Source organism: Annulohypoxylon maeteangense (assembly GCF_022496945.1).
Source record: "Annulohypoxylon maeteangense strain CBS 123835 unplaced genomic scaffold GGS22scaffold_6, whole genome shotgun sequence".
Lineage (NCBI taxonomy): Eukaryota > Fungi > Ascomycota > Sordariomycetes > Xylariales > Hypoxylaceae > Annulohypoxylon > Annulohypoxylon maeteangense.
Genome location: NW_025953253.1, coordinates 1,556,435 through 1,572,277, shown reverse-complemented (window position 1 = coordinate 1,572,277; position 15,843 = coordinate 1,556,435). Strand labels below are relative to the sequence as shown.

The 15,843-nt window shown below is 44.7% G+C and overlaps 5 protein-coding genes across 5 annotated transcripts; 2 read left to right on the top strand and 3 right to left on the bottom strand.

The window, feature by feature from the left end:
- The first annotated feature begins 322 nt into the window (after positions 1-322).
- Positions 323-3,023, top strand: GGS22DRAFT_127779 (cytochrome P450). Its single transcript, XM_047958384.1, has 9 exons — positions 323-979; positions 1,040-1,355; positions 1,411-1,494; positions 1,563-1,659; positions 1,727-1,856; positions 1,909-2,025; positions 2,094-2,265; positions 2,329-2,617; positions 2,699-3,023. Exons 1-9 carry the CDS (start codon positions 734-736, stop codon positions 2,940-2,942), a joined length of 1,695 nt encoding a protein of 564 aa, XP_047820182.1. The 5' UTR covers positions 323-733; the 3' UTR covers positions 2,943-3,023.
- Positions 3,024-3,146: 123 nt separating this feature from the next.
- GGS22DRAFT_199623 (uncharacterized protein) lies at positions 3,147-4,317 on the bottom strand (the record flags this gene model as incomplete). Its single annotated transcript, XM_047966315.1, has 4 exons — positions 3,147-3,787; positions 3,868-3,949; positions 4,058-4,184; positions 4,271-4,317. The coding sequence occupies 4 exons, from the start codon at positions 4,315-4,317 to the stop codon at positions 3,147-3,149; spliced, it is 897 nt and encodes a 298-aa protein (XP_047820181.1).
- A 1,187-nt stretch (positions 4,318-5,504) lies between these two features.
- On the bottom strand, positions 5,505-8,107 carry GGS22DRAFT_160618 (kinase-like protein). Its single transcript, XM_047960951.1, has 2 exons — positions 6,976-8,107; positions 5,505-6,726 (listed from the first exon to the last, which is right to left on the bottom strand). The coding sequence occupies exons 1-2, from the start codon at positions 7,796-7,798 to the stop codon at positions 5,672-5,674; spliced, it is 1,878 nt and encodes a 625-aa protein (XP_047820180.1). The 5' UTR covers positions 7,799-8,107; the 3' UTR covers positions 5,505-5,671.
- A 948-nt stretch (positions 8,108-9,055) lies between these two features.
- GGS22DRAFT_160617 (beta-lactamase/transpeptidase-like protein) lies at positions 9,056-11,742 on the bottom strand. The gene is made up of 3 exons (XM_047960950.1): positions 11,603-11,742; positions 11,239-11,533; positions 9,056-11,184 (listed from the first exon to the last, which is right to left on the bottom strand). Exons 2-3 carry the CDS (start codon positions 11,254-11,256, stop codon positions 9,529-9,531), a joined length of 1,674 nt encoding a protein of 557 aa, XP_047820179.1. The 5' UTR covers positions 11,257-11,533; positions 11,603-11,742; the 3' UTR covers positions 9,056-9,528.
- Positions 11,743-12,212: 470 nt separating this feature from the next.
- GGS22DRAFT_179230 (uncharacterized protein) lies at positions 12,213-15,762 on the top strand (the record flags this gene model as incomplete). The annotated part of the gene is made up of 9 exons (XM_047963662.1): positions 12,213-12,506; positions 12,606-12,810; positions 12,898-13,425; positions 13,528-14,113; positions 14,177-14,257; positions 14,336-14,662; positions 14,725-15,234; positions 15,285-15,468; positions 15,538-15,762. 9 exons carry the CDS (start codon positions 12,213-12,215, stop codon positions 15,760-15,762), a joined length of 2,940 nt encoding a protein of 979 aa, XP_047820178.1.
- Positions 15,763-15,843: the final 81 nt, after the last annotated feature.

Here is a 15,843-nt window from a genome sequence, read left to right as displayed (position 1 = left end):
GAGAGCTAGGACGGAGGTAGGTCTCTCGGGCAGGAACAGCCTTATGCGGAAATATAAAAGAATTCGGTGAGAAATAGAAAGCGGTCTAAGCACTTATCGAGGCCTTATTCATTCCGAGAGTTCATTCACATTCCTGAATGGAAGAGCTTACGAAAGTCCCAACTGCTTGCGCGTCTTTAGGACCAGATATGTAGTCCTGATGCGTAAGGGCGGATAATCGTGGGATCCTTGTCTCTTATGCATAGTTAGGTACTTACTCGCTTTCCCCGGGAATATTTCGTTAGGATGTTGGTTAGTACCTAACTAGTAAATGGCGCCCTGTTTCATGGTTCAGCTGGGCGCTGATCTAATCAACGCGATGGATCCTCAAGTCATACCTACCTAGTAGGTATAATGCTTCATTCTTCAAGATAAGTATCACCGAAGGATGTTCGTGTCGTGCAAAAAAGCGCTTCGCCGTACCCAATTGCTCATCATCAAACAGACAGAAAATCAACAGTTAGCATCGTTGGTTTATAAAAGTATGAGTATGGGTGTAAATGTATTGATATCAAGTTGTATATTAAGAGATGGTCACCGAAGTATTTCTAGAAAGATTCCCGTCGAATCGAAAACCTCTTCTAGGAATCAAGTCGTTCACGTTTCATATTTCAGACTTTAAGCGCGCTATACCTACCAGGTACCTACCTACTATACAACACCGAAAACCAACTTCAATAGTTTACCTCGCGCAATGCTCTCTGAACTCATAGATGTTATCCCTCAGGGGGTATCCCCTCTATCTAGCATTTTTATCATGTTCATTACTTGCTGGGTCGCTACCAAGTTATTTAGCAAAGAGTCAAGGTCCAAAGATCTCGGAAGATCTTCACCTCCTTTGGATTTATTGATGAACCCCCTTTCAACTATCAAGAAACGGTTCAAGGCTTGGTCATTTCTTCTAAGGGGTCCCTTGATCATTCAGGATGCTTACGATAGGGTATGTATATTAGGTAACGACCATATTCATAGTGTTACATTACTGAATCATGACTCTCAGGCCAAGGGAGCCCCGTTCACTGTTGACGCCCCTGATAACCGATACATCTTAGTGTCATCTTGGGATCAGATCCGTGAGATCGATGCTGCGGCAGATAGTGTACTCTCGCTCCAGGCCGCTGCAAGAGAGGTCCTACAACCGAAGCATACCATGGTCGGCTTTGAATGGCACGATAGGAAAGGTTTCGATGGCGCGCCCTTGCTTAGGACCATTCGCTATCTCCTGACTGAACATCTTCCCTATATCTTACCTGACATCCGGACTTCCATCTCCCATATGTTTGATCAACGCTATGAGTCACATCCGATCGTTAATAGTGAGTAGACTCTAATCCCCAGATCACCATCATTAAGTGCTAACTCATCCGTGAGACCAAAAACTATCGCCGATATATCCCATGGTGATTGGAGCTGTTGCTCGATCCAACGCATATGCCTTCTTTGGTCAGGAACTATGTAAGCTCAAGCATATGCAGAATAACTTTTAACGTACTTAAATATGGCTGACCCTTATCCTATCACAGCGAAAGATGAGAAGTTTATGGAGGCTGGTATGGTTTTTATTGAACAGACACTTCTGATCGCAGAAGTGGTACGACTTCTCCCTCACTCGATTTCGGGGTAAGTAGGGTAGATAAGTCCCCTAGCAATACTGAAGTCTATTTAGGCGCTAAGTTTAGCATTCAAGGTACATTGGTGACTTTCTGGCCAAGAGACTGAACTCCGGGAAGATTATCTATGACTCTTTAGAGCCTGTTGTATCCAAGAGATTCGAAGAGCGAGAGTTACGGAAAAGGGGTCACAATATTCCCGAACAGGTATGGGATTACATCTAGAAAGAAATCTTTCCAACACTAACACATATTATAGAAGGATTGTATCCAATGGATTATGGAAACCTCACCAAAGACAAGGCCGTGGACCGTGCAACGCGTGATACATGAACTTCTAGCCGTATGGTTTGGATCTGTTCATATCACATCAACGGTGAGGACTGCTTCCCCTTTCGCCCAACTTTCCTGAGTGGTCAAATTTGCTCATCACCTGTCCTTTAGACGACTTGTTTCGCACTCTTTGATCTTTGTCTACATCCTGAGTATGTTGAGCCCTTAAGAAAGGAGATTGAGAACACCACTTGGAAAGCATTTGAGGAATCCAGCGGCCAGCTCTTCCCGCTTATGGATAGCTTCATGAAAGAGTCTGCACGTCTTACTCCTGTTGAATCTGGTACGTCTTGAATCTCTAAGTGGAGTAGAACCTATTGAACTAGAGACTAAATAATGGAAATAGTTAGCACTCGCCGCAAGGCGACAAAGCCATTCCAGTTATCGGATGGGACTAAAGTGCAAGTTGGCCAATGGATCTGCTCCGCAGTTCGAGGCATGAACCTTGATCCGGGGAATTGGTCACAAGCTGACGAGTTTCACGGATTCCGGTTCGTGCCGCCCAATGTGCTAGAACGAAGTCTCTCGAATACACGATCCTCATCCAACCAGTTTCAAATCCCAGACCCAGAGAAATCCTCCGAGTTCGTAGATTCGTCGGGCTGGCAACTCTGGGGAACCGGCAAATCAGCTTGGTATGTTTTGTATCATCCAAGTCCAAAATCCGATGTCTAATAACATCCCCTCGAACAAAACTTGCTGACCCTTATCTTTAGTACGGGGAGATGGTATGCCTCAGCAATGATCAAGATAATACTTGGCACGTTCATTACAAAATGGGACATGGAGCTCGCGGATCCCAAAGCTGCGCGCCACTTCTGTTGGCGAACATTTATCTACCCGATCCCTAGTACGAAGTTCATCTTGACACCAAGAGTCCAGACTGCACAACAAAACCCGCCCTCTTCTACCAAAAGGAGCCCGGAAATCTCTCTTTTATCAGTAGATTTATCTGCCTAGCTGACTAGGTACCTAGCAAATATTTGTGTACACTACCTACCTAGGTAGGTAGGTAGGTATAGATCAGGTCGTAGCCTGCATACGTTAAGTATAACGCGGGTCTTCTTTTAATCCACCTTATTACAGTCCATTCTGTGGCGGCTACATGCTTGTTGGCGACCTTACAGTGTCCGTTGATTGATAATACCTAGTTTAACTAGGTACCTAGGCACACGTACATCTAGTACATGTAATATCAAATGTAAGATCCCAAATGCCGATAGCCTCCGTACTACTCGAGCTGCCTTTAGTACAACTGAGCTGAAACCAACCGCTCTGTGCATCTTCATTAGGATTTTCAAACATGAATGCTTTGCATGCATAGCAAGCTCGTGGAATGCCTAAAATCCTGGCTTCTCCCCCAATACTTCCTATTTGACGTGATATTTCAATGGCGAACTCGGGACGTTCTTCTTCTACGAGTGACTCTATCCCCCAACACGGGTCTGCGTGGCATCGATATATGCCCTGCATATAGCATTTCGCTAGCTGCGCTTTGAAAACGTCGGTGACGGGATTCTGGTATACGTAGAGAACCGCATTGCGAAATTGGGTGGCTATTTCCATTATGTCATTTTCGCGCTCCGCCTTGGACTTTTTCTTTGTGGATGATGCGTGTGACATTTTGTCGTATTTAACCTCAGTCTCGTCTAGGAACAAACATACCACCGTGTCGGACGAGGTTTTAATAGTTTTCTTGAACAGTTTTAATACATCCTCGCACATGCCGGGAATTAGGAAGTAATCTCCAAGTTGCCAAAGCTCGATCAACTCAACGAATTTGTTATCTTCAGCAACGCGGAGTCCTGTCACAGATATAAGTACTAGGGGCTTAACATATACGATAGAAAGGAAAGGAAGGGTAATCAGGGGTTTGGAAACCAACTTTTCTCATAGATATATGTTATCAGCTTATCAATGTGCTTAGGATCCCAAGGTTCTTCAATGTTGATATCGCCACCGGATTCCTAAGAAGAGTTAGAGAAGGACTCATATCATTATCGAAAAACTGGTACATGGTCTCCAAGTGACTTTAAGATACGAGAAGGCACCTAGGTAGGTAGGCAGGCACTTACAATAAAGTTCCCATTGAGGGCTTTCTCAAACCATGGGCTTTTTTCACATAAAACAAGCCTATGGAGTTTCCATACTTTTCCCTGGCACGTTAACTGAACATCGGCGTATTTGTCGTTTTCTATCAACCTGTTGGCCGCATTGTCAGCATGTGCAATATGGATAAAAATTAGATCTTACTAGACCATCAGTATGAAGATCATATTATTCCTTACTCAACGAATATCCGACGCTCCTTCTCATTTCGTTCCGGGGTATCCATGGCAGAAGTCTCGAGTTTCCTCTTAGCTGAGTCTTGGATTGATTGCATTCCCAGGTTATTTATGAAATTGCACGAGAATTGAGCACTATACGTGCTTTAAGTCTTTAGATCGCTGAGAAATACCTGGGTATTTACGAATATGTCTAATAGGGGAAATTTAACTCTTCTGGCTGTGTAGGTACAGGGTGAGCAGGTAGGTATATTTATATCTAGGTATATAGGGAGTAACTTACTAAAGATCTACCGATTCAATCATATTCTTTATGCAACTACTATCTCTATAGACTGCCTGCCTGAGGAAACTTCTGCACACACTGATAGCTAGGTTATATGTGTGTAGGTAGGCATCAAGGCGCATCGAAGGATCTGTTGGATTGAAGCATTCAATTATTGATGAAAGATGTATCTTGTTCTAATTCTATTATTACAAACAGAAACTCTTAGGAAAAGTTCTTCTTGTCTCAGAGAGGTCACGTGAGTAACCAGATTTTGACAATATCTCCAAAGCACAGACAGGATAGCTATTCAGCACAGACCGCCTGAAATACCTAATTCCACGTGACAGATACAAGGAGAGAAAAGTGTATCTGACAGGATCCATGGAATTCTTTGAGCTATCGCACTGTCTTGAAGCCTAAATTAGTAATGGAAACCCTCCCCATGGCTGTTTGGATATCAGGCGCATGGAAGCCTGTGCCTTGTATGTAAGGAGTAATATAGGTGTCTAGTATCCATGAATCTCTACTTCCTTATAGTAACTCGACATAATGAGTAATCCAATGGTACCTACCTAACTCACTATAAAATGTCTGGTATGTAGGAGGATTCGTATCTAGGAGTCCTATTAGGATCGGAACTCGACCCGTTTCCCTCGGAACCTTTAAGGTAGGTGTGTTAGTTGCTAGCCCGCACTCCTCTAGCAATAATAGGCCTAAACCCCCCGTACAGGAATGTCATTTTTTCTATGTTTTTTTAGTTCCGCCTTGTGACAAAAAGATAATTTTGAAGGTAACTTACGTTCATTTCAACAATTTTAAAAAGGGGTCGTTAAGGGGCAATAGTATATAATCACAGATTATGTAAGCTGGTAGGTACGAGGTGCTTACCTGATACTCCTAGATTACTTGAGGAAAACCAACGCTCTTCATTCAATAAAATATAGGTACCGTTCATAATGCAAAAGATGGTATGTGGCGAATGTGCAAACAAGTTTAATCATGTGTACGACTTTGATAGGAGTTTTGCGTAAGTTATGGTCGCCTAGGAGAGGAGATTGAAGTTGGCTGACTGAAGAAAGTCTTCCTCAATACCAACTTTACAATATCAAATGGTACCTAGGTATGTAGGAAGGTAACTATGAACTATCATGTCTACTTAGGACTTTTTCAACAGCCTTATCTACCTGGGAGCTGGACCATCTCTCACGAGGATTAGGATGGACCATCTCGGTTGCAAGCGAGACGACTTCATCAACGACTTTAGCGGGATGACCCTCACTTGCCAAACCTTTCTCGAGACCCGACGGCACGCGGCCAAGCTGCAGCCCTTTGAACATCTCGGCACGTTCCATCGCCGTGTTACAGCGGCATAGCATCTCGACAAACACGACACCCAGGGCGTATATGTCGACCTTTTCGTCGTCGGCGCCTTTGAATGGTGGTGGTCGGTAGTTCGTGGTACCGACAGGGCGTTTACTCGATGCTGACGTGGTATCATCATCTGCATAAGATGATAGGGGCAATTCACCGCGGGCTAATTGGGCGACGAGTCCGAAATCACCGATACGAGCATTGATCCACCGCGGTGACACATTATCTGTCTTTTTCTGGCATGGATTGCATGAGCGATCGCAGTATCCCCCTTGAGACTCTTCCTCGGTTAGGGACAGGAAGATATTGCCTGGTTTGATATCTCTGTGTAGGAAGCCTTTGGAGTGGATATATCGCAACCCTGAGTGTATAGAATGGAGTAGCCGAAGACTAGGGATTAGGTGAAAGCAGTGTCTTGGGCCATGGGACTCGTTGGATGAGATGGATATATACTGAGCCAACGTCATGGGATATAGCGACATCTGGATGTACAACGTGTGGCCAGTTGCATCAAACCTTTGATGAGTTCGAATGCTTTTTTCCAGATGGCTCTTACCGTCTGTGAATATGTCGCTAGTGCTTGACAGGGACGGACTCTCGGCGGCACTATGGCTAGAAGTGGATTGTTCAAACCATTGGCGCTGGTGACCTGATTCTTCATTGGGAAGAGAGAGAGTATCTTTCTCAAAGATTACACCCCCACTTATAGATGGCTCGGGCTCGGGTTCGGGTTCGAATTCATCATTGGTATCCTGAGAAAAGGGATGGTTACTCAGCAATAGCTGTTGGCGTTGGCTTGAACGGGGCCTTGCTCCAGAATCTGATGGCTCTGTCAGCGATCGATATAATCCTAGTGGTTAATTTCAAGCGCGCGTCTTAGTTTGGGGTGAACTTGGGGGGGATAAGGATTGTTTCTGATGCACCACACCTCTGATGGTCTAGGGGTGCATAGAATTGATTGCGAGGACATCGGTGTTATGCAACGCTGCGGCAAACATGGTTCCAACGAACGTATATCTAGGTGATGAACCTAGAGAGATAAAACGAGAGACAAAAGAGAAGGCCTTACCGTTTGAGTCCATAATGAAGGGAGAGGGAAATTGGTGAGGATCCTCAAGCCAGGTAGCGTGATACCGGACGATATTTGGATGATCTAGTGTGGCTAGAGCTTGAACTTCACGTAGAATATGCTGAAGCTCTTCAAGTCTTCCATCGCGAAATCTCTTCCCAAGCTTTGGGGATAACTGAATCTTCTTCACTGCGTACGTCTTCTGATCTAATGGATTGAAGCATCGATAAACTTTTCCGAAACCACCTTTTCCGAGAAGAGCAAGCTCGCGAAACGAGGACTGGTAGTGACTCTGCTGTGGCTCCAACTGTAGACCCAGTTCAGCCGGGTGTGGAACGAGTGTTAGCTGGGACGTTTGAGAGATAAAGCCGCGCATCGGTTCGGATATACTTGAAGTAAGGGTTTGGGAATTAGCCACTAGATTATCTACAGCTGATAAATATTGACGGCGAGTTCCTATACCACCATCGGAAGCAGCAAACTCTGCCATGATCCCGTTCGATGAAAGCTTGCGGCTTGCCTCTGTAAAAAGTTGACGGGCTAACGGCTGGATCTCCGGTGATTGTCTGGTGAAGTTCTTACCCGGATTAGCAGCATTGAGAACCTCGGCGGCACGAGTGCGAATGTAGTCCTCGAGTAGACTAGCAATCATCATGTTACGATGATCTTCAACACTGTCCTGGCCTGAGAAATCTCTGGAGTCGGATATGGATTTAGATCGTCCACTAGACGAGATGCTCTGAGTATCTCCATGATCTGTCCTAGCCCCAGCATCAGAGCGGGGCTGGCTCTTTTGGCTGGATACCGACTCTTCAGAATCCATACTTCTCAATAAAGTATTATGATACTATCTCAGAGAAAGTAGAATTTTACTTCAATTCCAGAGAAAGCTAGCTGTAGTGATTGTCACATATCGGAGTTGAATGACGATCTCAGAGGAGGGTGGTGCCTGATTGAAGAGATTGCGGCCGTCCGAAGACGATGAAAATGTGTCCAAAGTGAACATGAGCTTAGTTCAGAGAAAAACTAGGTATTAAGGATTACTTGTTTTTTGTCTAGGCAAAATTCAATCTTGGTGCCTATTTGGATTTGAGGATTAAAGATGTTAAGGTGACAATTCAATAACTTGAACTTTGTAACTTTTGATGAATGGCCAGATCACCTTGCACCTGCCAGGTGCCTGCTTTGTTACATAATCCAAAGACCTTTCATGACCCACTTATAGAGTATTTAGTAGCCACATTTATTGGCAGAATTCCGAACCTTGAGCTAAAGTGATTTAATAACCAAAGTGGCTGAGTAACCGGGTGGCTGGGTTCTTATTTTCTTCAAGGATCCCCATAAAGTGCAATTCTGGAACTGCATGAAGCAACGAAGTGGACCTAATTTTGCACTTCTGCAAATTGAGCCTCAGTGGATCTCAGAATGATATATGATAAGTGATGAAGTTTATAAAATGCATACGAAATGCAAAAGGCAATGCAAGGAATGCGCAGTTGCAGAGAATGCAGGACTGGTTTCGCTTTTCTACATGTAAGATGATGTAAGGAACATTTGCCTTCTGTCGGTTCCGTCGGTTTTGTCGGTTCTATCGAAATTCGGGATGCCAGATACGGAGATACACCACTTCCCCTCACTCTATGGAAAACACAACCTTGGAACACATCCATGTACCTAATATGCCCAATCTACCGGCAGAGAGGTAGGTATGACAACAACCTTGGAACTCTAGTCGTCGTAAGGTGCTGATATGATAATATATAGGTACTGTAGGTATCTACCTACCTACCTAGATAGGTAGCCGGTCAGGTAATCGGGGAAATGCAACAAAAAGCGCTCTAACCTCCAAAGTTCTTTCACTTTCTTTACCTATTCACTCCCACGCCGGATCCCACGCTCATGTTTCTTGTGCCGCCGCTTTCCATCGCTTTCAACATCTACCTGCCTCCGTTATGGTTAGGCGTAGCAGGTGGAGTAGAGTCGCCGCCTGATGTGCCGCCCCCACCACCACCGCTCCCGCTTGTGCCTCCACCGCCCGTTGACGACTCTGATGATTCTTCCTTTTTCTCCTTTTCGTCCTTTTTTACTTTTATCGGTTGTCCTGAATTCTGGAATATGTGTCAGGCATCTTCTCTCTTTGGTAGTATCATACGGCAGGCTTCGGGTTAAATTCATGCGCTAATCTGACATGCTCACCATCGTGCTCCAATCAGTTCGGTAATTAATCAAAGATCGTATTTCGGTCTCGGTGGCAAACTTCGCGATCGAAGATGCAGTGTAATAGCTCTGCGAGGGATGTAGGTGCTGGATGGCTTTCTCGGTGGCTTTTTGCTTTGGATGATAATGATCCTAAACCCAAACGGCCAAGAAGTATTGGGAGGACGAGGTTGTTATACACAAAGGCTCGTGGCTAGATATCAACCCAATACTAACCCGACACTGCAGCTACCTATGTATGAACTGATATTTTACAGGTGGTATCATGACAAGGGGTATGAGAGACGAATCATGTCGCGCTCCGGTTCGGCGAAAGTCGTTTAATTGAGGATGTGCCTAAGTATATCCTTTATTAAACAGAGCAGCGTCACACCCCCTTTCCCATATCCAGGTGACACCATTTACTCGGCCATTCGGGTCTCTTCTGAAGTGAAGTATGCCCACCATAAAATAATCCCAATCCAACCACCCTGCCCTTAACCAATTATCGCGATCCGTAGGCTGGTAGCTGTACATGTCTTTATTGTAGTGCTCCAAGTTCTGCATTATATCTTCTCTGCCATTGAATATGAGCTGTAAAGGTCCATTTGGCGTCCTTTCGCGTATAGTCAGAGTAATCCCTAGCCCTGTGTAGTGTCCAATATATTCTTGTACGGGACATTCAGCCACAGTGGCATCGCGGTTTTTTTTCCAATCGCTAATAAGAGTTAGGAAGTCATTGCGGCGCATCTCACATTCGTGTGAAACCATAGGTATGATGTCGATGCGTTTTTTTAGGTCGAATAGAGCTTGCATCATTACACTTGCTATGAAGTCGCTTGGATCTCCTAGGTTTAGGCCACTGCCGAGGACTACGATTGCGCTCATGGTTTCGGGAAGTAAGATGACTGACCCGGAGCCGCAGAATCCTATCCCGGTGATCTTATATAAAGTCCGTTTCGGCGACTCTCTACCCATTATATGAGAATTGATGTATTCTTGGTCTTTATTGCCGTTGTCAGCCAGACTCTGATTCCATGACCCCCAGTGAACCATTGATGATGGCATCACACACTTATACCACGATAAGTAGAAATGAGATAAGTTTTGCAAGTCATCATTATGAGGGCGCGTCCAATAAGACTTATTGAGGATAGAATTAATCTCTTTCAGTGGATTCGTGGTTATGCCAGACAGAGCTGGGAGGGGCCTCGAGATATCTCCCCACTGAGCGTCAAGTGTGGCGGCACACCAAGTGAGTAAGTCCTTGACGGAACTGCGTATTCCAACCATGGCAAGAACAGGGGTATTGAGTTCGTTCGTCCATTCATGGTCAGGTTGCTTGTACCATTCACCATTAGAGAGTCGAACATAAGAGTGAGCGATGTTGGCATCTGGAGATAGGCGAGACTTATAAACGACTGTGTCATTCATCCCGAGTGGCTTCAATATCTCTTCCGAGATGAAGTCGGCATAGCGTTTCCCACTAAGACGTTCAATGACGAGTGCAACAAGACCATGAGACACGTTGCTATACTCCCACGTTCTGTTATGGTAAAGGCCAAACCGTTCATTCCCGGTAGGCGTATCATTGAGAACGTTGATGAAGTCCTCTTGAGGGACCAAAACCTTACCTTCAGGGCCGAGGAGTGTGACGACTGGATTGGCTAGTCCGCCGGAATGGCGCAAGAAATCGTTGAATGTTGCTTTAGTTGCCACACGAACGTCGCCCTTTGGCTTAAATTCGGGAAGATAGCACCCAATTGGGTCGTTCCAACTGCATTTTCCCCGATCGACCAAAATTCCAACAGCTGCTGCAATGAAAGATTTCGATATCGAACAAAGGGTATAGAGTGTACTCGTGTCAGGTGCCTTTTCCTTAGGAATATCGCGATAACCGACGCTGCCGGTGAAAATGGTCTCTCCATGATGTAGAACTCCAAAACTGACGGATCCTACGCCACAACGCTCCCGGACCTCCGTGGCTACCCCCAATTGGTCTTGGAGGCGTTTCTGAAACGTTTAGAAAACTTCCACAATATCAATGGGTGGAATTGTGGTTCTTACAGTGGTGAATGGATCCATAGTAGAGTTAACATCTGGCGGCTATCTGGTATCACGGAGTTGTAAATGCGAGAAAGATGTAATGATTGAGTTCATTTCCTGATTGTTGAGTGAGCAGTGATGGTTACTACTCTAAGAGGTACATGTACTTGGCTTAATGTATCAGTACAACGCCGGAATTCCCAGGTGAGACATTTCCGGGATGTTCTACTAGGTAATCCAAACACGGGAATACCGGATCAGAAGCATATTACTGATAATTGGCCGTTAATCAACACAAATTTGTTTCTTGGATGATCTTAAGAGTTTCTCTTGATTAGCCCGTTGCCCGGTCAAATGAATGGTCGTCTTGTGACATGGCTCTTACTGTAACGTGATACAACATACTGTATTGGTCAACACCGATTGCCATGCAAGAAGGAGTTACGTAGACAGGTAAAACGGTAAAACAAAAAGCATTAGGCATATTCTGAAGACCAAGATGCATTTCAAAGAGGTAAATATACCTAACAGGAAAATTTTGATGAAGGGAGCCAAAGACGATAGAATGTCATTGGTTTACCAAACTAAATGCATGAGAATCCCACCATAGATTGATTGGTACGATTCTGACTGGGCATGCCTCACTTGGGATTGCAGGGTAGTAGTGCGGCTTTTGAGGCTTCGGTTCGGGCTATGCCTAAAAAGGATAATTCAGTGTTCATAACAATACCATATTGGGCAAGTAGGCATATGCATGTAGCTACCTAATTATGTAGCAGGCTTTAACGGGAAATTAAAATCGCTGAAGGCTGGGTAGGTACATAGCCTCTATTGAAGTCCTACAGCCGTGTTTTATCCAAAGGATACTTACTTTTAAAAGGGGTTCTTAAGACTGCTGTCACCTCAGATATAATCCATGCGATTAGGTATCCATCAATCCATTCTCTCTAGGCATCTCAACGCTTAATTAGTTGGTTCGGATGTCATCAACCTGCATGGTAGACGCTCAGGTACAGGGTATTTGGGATTCGGCGTGGGATGAATTCTTAAATTCGTTAAGTGAGGAAGACCGGGCAAATGTCGAGTCTACAGGTAGTGTAGATGACATGCTGCACCACGTGCAAGCCCTAAGAGTATCATATCACGCCTCTCGTTTAATCCGGACCTTGGATCGTCTCCAACCAATATTGCGATGGCTGCGGTCGTACAATGAGTGCATGAAAGTCTACATTGAAGGCTCACCACGACCACTCATATTACTCTGGGGCTCGATAACTCTGCTTATTGAAGTAGGACACTGCTTTAGCGCCCAGCCACCTTCATTCTGTTCTCGCCTTTGTCAAGCATCTTTTAACCAATGTGTGATGCTAATGATTCCCCACTGCTAGATCGTCACTCGGGAGCACCGTGCACTGGAGCAAGTAGTGGCTGCCCTGGAAGAAGTTTATCGACACGGACCGAGATTTCATTATTACACGATCCGGTTGGCTGGTGGCACATATGAACGACTCAAGGCCGCTCTTATTCAGTATCACACAGAACTCATTGGCCTCTGCCACGATAGCATAACATTCTTCCGAGCTGGCCCAAAGAGTGAGCAGGTCCTTTTTTTCTGGAAAAGAAAAACAAGTTATTGACTACCTACCTACCTATGATACATTCGCTCATTGATACCTACAGAGAACCTCTTACATTGTACATTTAAACCCTTCATAGATAAGATTGAGCCTCGAGTTAATCGCTTACGTGGGCTGACAACTTGGGTTGATCAAGAAGCTGCCGTAGCCTCAAGTGAGCGTTGGAACAGAAGATATGATGCACTCAATCAAGACATGCAAGGAATTCTCAGACTTTTAAATCCACAAAACATCCACCTATCATCAGCAATGTTGGTGACGGGTTCCTTCCAGAATCTGCCTCCAAGACATAGGCAGATATGCTACGGCAGAGATGCAGAATTGAGTCGTTTAGAACACCATCTTCGTGCGAATGAAGAGCGAGAGGCCCTTCAAACTGCTTTCCTCTGTGGAATGCGAGGTGTTGGAAAATCACACTTGGCATTAGAATTTGCTTATAATCATGTCAACGACTACATGGCTACGCTGTGGATTTCTGCGGAGAGTTCCCTAAAGCTACAAGAATCCATCAGCGTGATTTCTCATAATCTGGGCATTGCCGACGACTCGATACAGCATCCAGACCAACTTCGTGAGATACTCAAGAAATGGCTCTTCAATACCAATAAAAGGGGTATGTATAGTCCTTGAGTTACTAGTAAAATAACACTAGTCGGTCGCTAATTTACTCCAGATGGGGATAAAAACGGTTCCAAGTGGCTTGTAATCTTTGACAATGTTGAGGACACATCACTTCTTGAATTATACTGGCCTCTGGAGTCTAATGGCTCTGTTATAATTACAACTACGAATGAAGATGTTGCTCGATATTACCTGGGCGGTGACAGGATGATCGTGATGGAGCCGTTTTCCGTGGAAATAGGCATACACCTGCTTTTGAGAGTCACAAACACTGACGAATCAAACTTGGAAGAGAAAGCAGCGGCAGAACTAATAACAAATGCATTAGGACATCTTCCCTTGGCACTAGACTTGGTAGGTAACTATGTCAGGGACCTTGGCAAACCTCTCTCCTCTTTTTGGCGAGAACATCCTCATTTCGAAAGAGATTTTCTCTTCAACCCCGAACTTACGAAATGGTCCCCGACATACTTTGAGAAATCAATCAGCAGAATCTGGGCTCTCCATATTTATCCTAATACCCAAAATACTGGTGGGCATCTTGACGTCAAATCATACTGGTTGATCAACATGTTGGCATTTCTGGACAAAGATGGTGTCACCCTCGATTTGTTCCAAAATACAACTCGTGAAGCAATGTGAGACCAGGACTTCCCGTTCCATTCATAGCACCCAGCTTCACTGATATCATGAATGATTAGGTTGTTTGAAGGACCCGACCGCCCTGACGAGATTGAGAATCTTGAAGGCCTCGTTGAAAATCCTTTCAACCAAGTTCTCGTGTACGTCATTGCATTTATAATCATAACAATCTGTAGTAACATAAATGGCATATGAAACCTACCTAACTTTTAGTCTAGATTAAATGGTGCGATAATGAACCTTCGCAACAGGGCTTTAGTGAAGATCAACGACGACACGAACCATATTAGCTGTCACCGTCTAGTTCGCCACGCCGTATTAAAATCAATGAATAAGAATACAAAACTTGAGACATTCAATCAGGTTGTGTTTTTGCTCAATGCATCCTTCCCGACACAAGAAGATGGAAAGCCTCTCCACAGCAAATGGAAGTCTTGTGAAACTCTCGCAAACCAAGTCTCAACCCTTTTATACTCTTCTTCCCTTTATACAACCGAGATTGGCCATCCAATCCTCCTTTGCGAGGTTGCAGTTCGTTGTGCTTGGTAAAAGAAGACCGTCCCTCTAATATAATTGGGATAGTTATTGCTAATGGACTAATTGCAAGGTATTTTCTGGAATTGGGACGATACCACGCAGCCGGAAAGATGGCAGAACAGGCTATCAGTATTTGCAACCTCGCCCTACAAGAAAAATCACATCTCGGGTATAGTGTCTTTTTCATCCAAGATATGATTAGCCATCACTTCAATGTCTTAGCAACTATAGAAAGACAACGACCAGGCCCCGACTTTGGCATATCTCTATCTGAAAAAGTGCGCGATATCAGGGTAAGAAACAGGCGTCCTTCAAATCCCCAAGACGATATGTGGATTGCTGCCGCAGAGGGGAATCTTGCCGTATCTTTAATGGCTTCTGGACGTGCGACAGAGGCATACGAGATTTTGCTTCGACTCAGACAGAGAGATGATATGAAAGCCAACCTAGACGCCTACCTACGGAACAGCTGTCTTTGTCTGCTCATATTAGGGCGAGTTGATGAAGCGATGGCAGTAAACGACGAAGCATTAGATACCGCAACAGCAAAAAGAGGGGAATCCAGCGAACAAGTAGCCATGTAAGCATTTCATTCTCTCGGATTGAAAGACAGACTCTCACTTGCATTAGATGCTACTTTGATCTTGCCAACATCCATATTCGAAGAGGAAATACGTCTGCCGCGTTGAACGCCTTGCAGGAGTGTCTCAACCGGCGGAAAGCATCCATGCCGCTACACGAGGTCACCGCATTCACACTCCATAAAATAGGAGACGTTGTGGCCACGGAGAAAGACTACAGATCATCAATGCAAGTTAATTATCCCCATTAGGGCTTGATTTAGCAACGCTAATCGCTACCTATATATAGTCCATTCTATGAGCAAGCGCTCGCGATTTTGACCTGTTGCGAATGCCATCCCGGTGCAATTTGCCGCACAGCCTTTGCTCTAGCCTCGGCATGTCAATTGGAAGGTGATGAGGAGAAGTACACAAGATACATACAATTGGGCAAATTCACAGAGTCGGGGTTCTCAGAAGATGAAAAATCGGTGCTTGAAACTACTCCAGAGTACTATGATAGATTCGTTCAAGTTGGCTTACGATAGAACTCTCAGAAGGCTTACGTACGTGTATATAGTAGGTACCTATTATTACTAGCAAAACAAAGTTATTCGGTGTGACCAGGT

Bases quoted from the DNA above. Each gene is read 5' to 3' on its own strand.
- GGS22DRAFT_127779 (XM_047958384.1), top strand. From the start codon at position 734: ATGCTCTCTGAACTCATAGATGTTATCCCTCAGGGGGTATCCCCTCTA. The intron at 980-1,039 runs GTATGTATATTA...CATGACTCTCAG, and splicing joins TTCAGGATGCTTACGATAGG to GCCAAGGGAGCCCCGTTCAC. The intron at 1,495-1,562 runs GTAAGCTCAAGC...ATCCTATCACAG, and splicing joins CTTCTTTGGTCAGGAACTAT to CGAAAGATGAGAAGTTTATG.
- GGS22DRAFT_160618 (XM_047960951.1), bottom strand. From the start codon at position 7,798: ATGGATTCTGAAGAGTCGGTATCCAGCCAAAAGAGCCAGCCCCGCTCT. The intron at 6,727-6,975 runs GTAAGGCCTTCT...CAGAGCCATCAG, and splicing joins CTTCATTATGGACTCAAACG to ATTCTGGAGCAAGGCCCCGT.